The sequence below is a fragment of the Pan troglodytes genome, chromosome 19 (genome assembly GCF_028858775.2).
Source record: "Pan troglodytes isolate AG18354 chromosome 19, NHGRI_mPanTro3-v2.0_pri, whole genome shotgun sequence".
NCBI lineage: Eukaryota > Metazoa > Chordata > Mammalia > Primates > Hominidae > Pan > Pan troglodytes.
The window spans coordinates 35,316,944-35,326,511 of NC_072417.2; the positions used below are offsets into that span (position 1 = coordinate 35,316,944).

A 9,568-nucleotide genomic window follows, 5' to 3' on the forward strand; every position below is an offset into this window, starting at 1 on the left:
TGAGCTGAGATTGTACCACTGCATTCCAGCCTGGACAACGGGGTGAGACTCTGTCTCAAAACAAACAAACAAACAAAAAAACAAAAAAACCTACTCTATTATATGTCTTTTTTTTTTTACTTGTTTAAATTCCTGTAACACACAACAGTATTTATGAGGTGCTCACTACATACTGTGCCAAGCACTATACACACGGCATCCCGTCTTCACAACAACGTGGGGGGGAAGGTACTAGGCTGGCACTTTACGGATGAGAAAACTGAGGCGTGAAGAGGTCACCTGGCTTGCCCATTGCCACACACCTAGTAGGAGCAGAACTGAGACTTGACCTAGATATGTGTCCTCTCCACCTGCCTTGGTTACTCAAGGCACCAACTAAGTGAATGGCCTGGTGGCAGGAACACAGTTCAGATAGAAAGCAGGGTTGGGATCTAGTCTCCGCTCTGGCTGTATTGCACCAAGTGACCTCAGTAGGCCACTGACTTCTGTTTCCTCATTTGCAAAATGAGCGGACTGGGCCGGGCGCGGTGGCTCACGCCTGTAATCCCAGTACTTTGGGAGGCCAAGGCGGGTGAATCACCTGAGGTCAGGAGTTCGAGACCAGCCTGGCCAAAGTGGTGAAACCCCATCTCTACTAAAAATACCAAAAAATAGCCAGGCCTGGTGACAGGCACCTGTAATCCCAGCTACTCGGGAGGTTGAGGTAGGAGAATCGCTTGAACCCGGGAGGTGGAGGTTGCGGTAAGCTGAGATCACGCTACTGCACTCTAACCTGGGCAACAAGAGCGAAACTATGTCCCAAAACAAACAAACAAAAACAAAAACAAAATGAGCAGACTGGACAAGATGCCTCCATTAACCTTCTAATAACCTATATTCCTTGAGGTGGCAGCAGCCATACGGTGGCAGAGGGGCTGCCGTGAGTGTGGTAGCTGCACAGTCAGGGCCTGCTCCTGGAGAGGATATTTTAACCCAAGACAATGCATGCAGAGCTGTAGTTCGACCTGTCGTTCGCTCAAACGTGTGTATCTATTATGTGTCAGGCAGGCAGCCAGGCGAAGTTCAACCTCGGATCCCTCGGCCCTGTTGCCCAAAGCAATCAAATGCATTTCTGTGAGTGGTCAGGAATAAAAGGGTTAATGTCAGTATAGCTGATGGGGTCACTGGGGCAGGAGTAAGGTAGGGAAGCAGGCTCTGTGGTGAAGAGGAGTCCACAGCCTCAAGGGTCCTAGAGGCCACTTGATAAGGAGTTGGGGGTGCAGAGCCCAAGGGCTCCAGTTAAGCCTGTGGCTTTGTTCCTCTCTGGGAACCCTGCTCTGCTGGTTAATTGTGAGTTCTGGGGGTGGCCAACACCCTGTCTCTGGGGCAGGTGTTTTCTCTGCAGCTCCTTGCTAATCCCTTCAGGGGTCTTATCTGAACCTCTTTTCAGCTCCCAGAACACCTTTAAGCCAGCTTGCAGGGGGGACTACAAATGAAGTCAGGCCAAGGGAAGAGCCCCAGGCTGGAGGGCAGGGAACTGGGAAGGGGAGACACTGGAAGTCGGAAAGCAGAAAAATCCTCTGGGCTCAGAAGTGTTGAGGAGCTGCCTTCCCCGTAGGGGCCTGGATCTCAGAAGTGGTCCTTGTGCTTCTCCAAGCAAATTCTGATTCTCAATGAAGATACTTTTGTTGAATATCCACTGCAAATCAGATATCGCAAAGGGAGCTTCCACTTCCATTTAATTCTCATAGTCACCCTGAAGTTAAATATTATGTCCCCATTTTACAGAGGAGGAAACTGAGGCTCAGAGAGCTAATGTAATTACCTCCGATCACAAAGTGAGTAAGACTTGAACCCAGGTCTATCTGACTCCAAATCCAAGTTTCTGACCCCAGCAACCCACCGAAGCAGCGGCCCCACGCCTTCTGTTCATCGTAGCACATGTTTATGTTTATAATTTTGGTGAGACAGTCAGTACTTGTCTGCTTTCCTTCTGGGAGATTAGCAAACTTGGGGATCTCTTTTGGGGGTCTAGGAAATACAGGCTCCCAGTGAGAAGGGAAAAAGGAAGATAGTCAAGTTACTTTCAATACTGCATTTTCCCTCTTGTTCTTTTGAGCTTGAAAGCAATTGTGCTTTGTTGACTTAACGGAACTCTGCTCCAAACTCTTTTGTTCATTAAACATTCACAGATCTTGGAGGCATTTTTAAGGGTAAACCTGGAAATGACTTTTCCAACCCAAGAAGCCCTTTGTGGGTTAACTGGGCTCTGGTCCCATATCTGTCACTGCCCCGCTATTTGGCCTTTGACTAAATATTTGACCTTGAATCAAAGCTCCCTGGGATTCAGGAAGGGACTGAGAATAAGACTATCAAAGCATAACCCGAAAAAGGGAAGCTTTTCAGAAACCTATGGAACAGATGTAAAGCGATAACTAAAGGGGACATTACCTGTGCAAAATTATAAATATCAGTGGCATAAATCAGAAATAAAATATCAACCCAACCACACAAAAAAATTTACCAAATAACATTTCTCAAACAATATAATAAAGAAGGCTTACTTAATAAGCGATGCTAGCATAGCTGGATAGGAATCAGATGCAGATGGAGTGCAGGGTTATATGATGTTTTTAATCATAGAAAAAGTAGTAGGAAATAAAAGGGCATATTTATGAGACCTGGGGAGGGATGAAAACTATCTCAGGCCTGAAGCAACAGAAGGAATCAGGAAGGAAAAGCTCAACAGATTCCACAGAAAATAAGACTTTTTTCTTTAACAAAATTTTTTTTAAACTTTTAAAAAACGGAGGTGGGGTCTCGCTATGTTGCCCAGGCTGGTCTTTAACTCCTGGGCTCAAGCGATCTGCCCACCTTGTCTTCCCAAAGTGTTGGGATTACAGGTGTGAGCACCCCGTCAGAAAAATAAAACATCTTTACTACGATATTATACTATAACAACAGACTAATATTTATGGTAAATTTTAAATCTACTTAAATATTTAGGAAAACCATCAAGATCTCCAAAATATGAAAAGACGATTCCCTCAAGAAGAAGTTTGAACAGGACATGAACACATGCAACATACTGAGTTGAACTAATGACCCTCAGGTCTCCCACCTGCTGCAACTTCTGGGACCCATGGGGAAGAATCGGGGGAGTGAGGGTGCGTGGCATGGATTGGCCCTGCTAACACTCCTGCTTGAGTGGGCCAGATGCCACAATGCCAGGGAGGGGGATGCAGAAGCTTCCATGGGACTGGGGTCACCTGCTTTCATCACCTCCAATCCCCACAAAAGGTATCCTGGCCATTTAGTTCGACGGTGACCATATAGGACCAACAAGACCAACACCATGGCTTCTAGCCCTTGGGGTCCAGTTGGCGTCATGCTAGATCAAGGCTACTCCACATGCTGAAGAACCAGACATTATGGAGGGACTGGTCTAATCCATCCCTAACACCTGGAAAACAGACCCTAGCAGATCCCAGTTTGAAATTGGGTTACCACTGGTGTCTGCTTGACCCAAGAAGGGAGGGAGGAGAGGCTTGACTGGTTCTAGCCGCCCATGCCATTGATCTCTGGAAGGTGAACTCCAGAGTCACTTGTGCTTACAGGGACTCTGAGAGGTGTCATGTCCCATCCATGACTGCAGTTTGATCTATCAGGGTTGCTTGCTTCTTTTTTTTTTTTTTTTTGAGAAAGGGTCTCACTTTTTGGGAGGCCATCCTCCTGTCTCAGCCTCCCAAAATGCTGGGATTACCGGCGTTAGCCACTGTGCCTGGCCTAATTTCTTTCCTAGAATTAATTCTGGGCAGGCCTCCCAGAAGCAGGGGTATGCTCTTTGTGACACCCAGGACCCAGGACCTACCTTCAGTTGGAAAAATTCGATTTAATAGACCACTAGCTACTATTAGGTGCTACACATTCTTTCTGCTCCCTTGAGTTCCAAAATCTTCCTACTAAAAGCTCTCTTCCTTTCACCCAAATGGTTTGTTTTAAAATGTACACATACACACAGGGACTGGCAAAGGAAATTAATCAAATGAAAAAGATAGACACAGACAGAGAAAAAAAAAAGAATGATACACTTTGTTCTAGGTTCTGATTCTAAATCTGGCAGGAGGTGTGAAGGGCTGGCAGCTTGGTGGTAGTGGTGGCAGTGGCGCAGCGGGCTCCCTCCTGCCTTGGGGCATCAGGCCAGCAGCTGCTGTACTCTTAGGAGCCAGAGGGAGAGATGCTCTACCCGTCAGGACAGGAGCCAGTGCATGCTTTGAACTTCAAACCACAGCCAGACCTCGTGGTTAATGTGGATGATAACCCCAAATCCTCACCCCAGGCCTTTTGCACTGCAATTCCGTGTCATCACGCCCACTCCGGCATCTGCAACCGGCTGGCTCCTCTAACTGAACTCGTCTCAAACCAAAGTTGTCATTTTTGCCAAACGTCTCTCCTCACTCCAACTTGTTTTTTGTTTTTGTTTTGAGACAGGGTCCCACTCTGTCACTCAGGTTGGAGTGCAGTAGCACGATCGTGGCTCACTGCAGCCTCAACTTCCTGGGCTCAAGCAATCCTCCTGCCTCAGTCTCCCATGTAGCTGGAACCACAGGAGTGTGCTACCATGCCTGGCTAATTTTTTAATTTTTTGTAGAGATGAGGTCTCACTTTGTTGGCGAGGCTGGTCTTGAACTACTGGGTTCAAGTGATCCTCCCGCCTTAGCCTCCCAAAGTGTTGGGATTACAAGTGTGAGTCACCCCACCCGGCCCCACTCCAACTTCTTTCCCTCCTAGGTTCAGAATCTCAAAGTTAGATATGTGGTTCCCCTCACCTATGGTCTATTAAGATCTTCCAATTCTTCCATCACCATGTCCCTCTTCCCGTCCATCCTCACTGTCACCTTCTTGCCTCCGTTCAGTGCTGCAGCTCCTGCCTAGCTTCCCTCATCCCGGTAGCCCATTCACTCCTTATCCCCTAAGACACTGGAGCTTTCCCAAGCCTGGCTTGGATCACGTAACAACCTTGCTAAAAAACTTTCTAAGGCTTCCCCTGCCTACAATGAAGTCCTGGTTCAAGCTAATTTTTCAGCTTTATCTCCTTCTCCTACCCAACACATTCCCTCTGGCCCACTCACACCAATTTCTTAAAGTTGCACAAACTTCATGGCACAATCATTCTCACCCCAGGACTACAGCACTCAACTATCCTCCAACATGGGGCAAAGAGAGAGAAGGAAGCACATAACAGCACCCACCACGAATGCTAAGAGGAGAACCATTTCCTTGCTGAAGGTCAAATGTCCATCTCCAGGTTCAAAAGCCAATACTTGGCACCCCCAACTCCATGCCCTACACCTGGACTCCAGGCATTGCGAAGAATCACACACAATTTCCCCTCTGTAACCTCCCAGCACTCCCTCATCCCTATGACAGAATTAAAGACATTGAATTAGCCTTCAAAAGAGTCCATACTGTGAGTCAGCCCCCAAGGATGGCAGAGATTTGACTTCAGCGGTGGCCATGGACCCTCCATAGTGGAGGTAGAAACGGAGAGGGATTGTCAGCCCAAGCCCTTCCCCCACCTCTCCAGCCCCCTACTGCAATCCCCTGGCATATGGAGGATTTCCCAGGCATTCAATATATAACGTCCAATTTCTACATGGTGTAAACCCGGCTCTGGTGCAGCAGAGTACGGAGGAGGCAGGAGGGAGATCCTCTCAGGAGAGCCCATCTCTTCCTCCTGATACCTGGAGAGCAGTGTCGTTCAGCCCCAGAGATGCACAAAGCCACACCCCCACCCCACGTCACCATCTCAGGAGCGCGGAGCTAGGGAAGCCCACGCAAGCAGGGAGACTGAGACCGATTTCAGGGAGGGCTGGAAGGAAATGGGGGGTTAACTGCTCACATACCTGATCAAACAGGACTTTCCAGTGCTGGCAGAGAGGGAGGCCATGCAGGAGAGGAAGAAGAGGAGAGAAAGAAAGACACACTTATCACCAAGGTCTCTGTAGTCCTCGGATGTTTCTGACATAGCCTCCCAGCGGCTGCCCAGGAGTCATGACCAGGCTCAGGGACTGGCCACAGGAGAGCAGGGGAAGTCTGGGAGGAGCTCCCCAATGAGTCCACACTGAGCAGAGGGAGGAAACTCACAGTAAGGGATGGGGTGGGGGCGGGGGCGGCAAGGTGGGTGTTGCTGGTTCTGGAACTGGCAGAACAAGTGATTCTCAACAATTACTAAATAAAGGCGTCCAAATATGTCCAAGCGCCTCTAATAATTTCTGCTGCCTAAAGCCTATGTCCACAGCTACTCCCAGGCCTGGGAGAGCATGGCCAGGTGCAATCCCATCAGACCCCGGCGCAATGAGTCTCACCTGCTGGGGGCTAGAGCCCCCTCCCCCCCCAACCAGGAGAACTCACCTCTGCATAAACACTAACATTTTGCCTGCAGTTTTTTGTTTGTTTGTTCGTTTTTTGTTTTTTTGCGGGGAAGGAGGGGTGGTGAATGCCGAATGCGGTGAAGCCCACCCATTCTCTTCCAAGGCTGAGTCTAAGTGGTGACTACATCAGATTCTGCCAGGGGTTTAGGGCCAGAAGGAAGTGATGGATTTAACCGCAGACGCCAAAGAGAGAAGATCGTAAACTACCCCCCAACCCCATTCAGACTTTCCCGCTTTGGTTGTGTGGGTTGGGGGCCTGGTTTCACTTCCATCTCCCCACCCTGAGGGAGGGGTGGGCAGGGCAGGGTGTCTGCCCGGTTTTTCACCCCTATGTGTAGGTTAGCCCCGGGAGGTTAACCCAAGAAACTCCAGTTCCCAGGGCTTCGCAGGGCCGGCCCGCAGGACCGGAGGGATGGAGACCCGAGCAGCAGACGGCGGGGAAGCCCTCGGGGCAGCCCCTCCCTCTACTCGCTCAGGGGACCGTCCCCTGGCACCGCCACGGTCTTGGACTCCCGGGCCTCCTTCTAGGAGCAAAGCCGCTCCCAGCACTCTTTCCCTCCCTGCTCCGGCCGGGGTCAGAGGCGGGGGCCGGCTTGAATTTCAATCAGTGTCGCGGCAAGGCAGGTGCCGGGCGGGAGCTAATCCGGGAGCGGAGGAAGGGGTCGCCAGACCGGCTTGCACGGCCAGGGACGGGGACTCTGCGGCGTCCGCTCCTTCCCCAGCTCCGGGAGCTCGCAGGTCGCGGGCGTGAGGGGAGGGGGAGTCACCGCCGTGACGCGGCCGCCTCTGCGGGAAAACGCCGTGTCCCGGGCACTGCACCAGCGGCGGGGAGGGGGCTCCGGCGGTGACAGGTCCGCGGCGCAGTGGCGGTGCTGTGTCCCGCAGGGAAGCCGCGGGAACCAGAGCGGGGGAAGCGGTGCGCGCGCGTTTCGGGGAGACCGGTCCCTCCGCCCCCTCCTGCCCGCGGGGACCCGGCCAATCCGGGGCGCTCCCGCGTCACCTTGAAACCTCCAAGTTGCCCGGCGTGGGGCGAGACAGGGGCGGCTTTTCCCCCCGGCGCCCCCTAGAAAGTTTGCCGGGCGGGGAGGGGGCACTCACGTCCTCCGGCGCCGCGGGCAGCCGCTCCTCGGCCTCGGGTTCCAGCTCCTCGATGCGCTCCGCCTCGGCGCAGGCGGCCACCGCGGGGCCCGGGCTGGGGTGCTCGCCCATGGCCGAGACGGGGTCCGGGGGCGGCGGCGGCGGCTGCGGGGCTCGTCCCGGGGCGCCGGGCTAACTTTGCGCCGCGGCGGCCGCGCCGCTCCGGGGGCTCAGTGCGCGCCGCGCCGCCTCCGCGCCCGCCCCGCAGCCCGCGCCCGCCCCCATGGCCCCGGTCCCCGCGCCGCCGCCGCCTCCTCGCGACCCCGGGACGCCCGGCCCCTCCGCCGCCAAACTTCACTGCGCTAGCTGCCCCGCTGGCCTCCGCCTCCGCCCCGGCCCTCGCGCCCGGCTCCGAGGCGAGGGCGCCCTTGGGCCGGCCCCGGCCCCGCCGCTCCCCGCGCTCCCTTCCCGCTTCTCGCGGCCCCCGCTCTGCGCCCGAGTCTCCTCCTCCCCGCGGAGTCTTCGGGGGCGGCGCGCGGGCGGGGGCGGGGCTGCTCGCGGGGAACGCCGGCCCCCGCCCCGCACCCCACCCCGGGCGCCGCCACCCGGGCCCAGTCGGTCAGAGCGGCGCGGCCCGGGAGCGGGAGGGCTGCGGCGGGGCTGGCGAGGAAGTGGCGGCGCTGCCCGGGGCGGGGATGGGGACTGCGCCGTCCCCGGCCCGGTCACCACCGGCCTGCACTCCGGGCCCGGGCTTGGCTCTTCCATCGGCTTAACCATCACTTGGTGGTGGCAGATATGTGATGGAGACACGATGTTGGCGACGTCAGGGTTAACTAGGAGTGAATTGGGGGCGCGATGTTGTAAGGAGGGGATCCCTCCCTCCCGCCCCATTATCCTTACGCCCTATTCACTGCGGTCTCAGATTCTGGGAGGTCTTGGGAGGCCCAGAAATGGGAGAAGTCAGATTGCGGGGTCCTGGGCCCCAAAGCCTAAATCTTGCCCTTTCTACACCCGGAGCTAAGTGACCATGCCCAGGCTTCATTTGACCACGTGGACAAAGGTAAGCCCAGGGAAATGCCCCATCTGGGGAGAGGGACGCTAAAGAAACTAAAGCAATCAGAAAGGAAGTTAGCCAAAAAGGAGTAGGGGATCTTTTAAAGAAAACAATCGATGCTGTTTCCCTGCAGGAAAGCGCCCCCAAGAGAGACCATCTCCCGAAGCAGAGGCTCTGGCTGTAAATGGTGCTAGTGGCCGGCCTGGCAGGGGCCAGCTCTCCCCAGAGGCTCAAGGGGCTTCTCCAGGAAGGCTGTGCCCTTCCACTCCTCTTGTTTTCCTCTTCCCACCACCCACTCACTCACTAGTCTTTGCCCTCTTCCTTCCTCTCGGAAACGGAACAGGCTCCTTTCCATTAGTGAGAGCTGCAACTAATGCAGTCATCTTCAGAAAGCAAAGACATAACCCCGTGCCCAGGATCCGAACTGCGACCATCGCCCAGCAATGACTGCTCCCCTTAAACACCGAGAAGGGAATTCACTTGATTCTAATTAGGTGAGTTTGCTACAGACACCAATTTTCATCTCTGTTTCAGAAAGTGTGATCATTTCAACTATTTTTGTTTCTCACCACCCTCCTCCCCATCCCTACTCTACTAACAAGTCAAGATCCTGCCAAGATTTCCTTGTAAATAAAACTGTCTGCATGGGGTGTGATTTTGAAAACAGCCTTCAGGGGACAGAAGAGAGGCTGATTCTTTGTGAAGAGGAGCCCAGAAGGACAAGTGACTGCTGGGGCCCTGGGGTCTGTGTTGCTGCCTCCTGCATCCCAGGCTGTCATTTGCATGACCGGTATGGGTGTTGGCTCTGTTATACTTAGATCTCTGGGACTAGAGAAGTGGGCCAGGAAGTCTGGTTCCAGGGGAACTGGAAGGAGAAGGGCACAGAAAAGGGTTGGCCACTCTGCTGGGATGCCCAGCCACCCTGGACAGTGTTCTGATACCAGCTACCCATGGGAGCTTCATCAGCCCAGGGACAGCTCTTAACAACATATCCAACTCTGTCATCCCTTCATGGGGAAGGGAG

General features: G+C 53.8%; 1 protein-coding gene across 5 annotated transcripts in view; it reads right to left on the minus strand.

Moving 5' to 3' along the window:
• RHBDL3 (rhomboid like 3) overlaps positions 1-7,983 on the minus strand; it is a 59,490-nt gene extending 51,507 nt beyond the window's left edge. The window contains exons 1-2 of one of the 5 annotated variants that reach the window (XM_016932027.4): positions 7,512-7,983; positions 5,886-5,909 (exon numbers count right to left, since the gene is read on the minus strand). In XM_016932027.4, the coding sequence (XP_016787516.1) occupies positions 5,886-5,909; positions 7,512-7,622 (135 nt within the window). In that variant the 5' untranslated portion in view covers positions 7,623-7,983. The remainder of the gene's footprint in view (positions 1-5,885; positions 5,910-7,511) is intronic. The other 4 variants (XM_016932029.4, XM_054670056.2, XM_016932028.4 and 1 more) reach the window with 4 other exon arrangements.
• Positions 7,984-9,568: the final 1,585 nt, after the last annotated feature.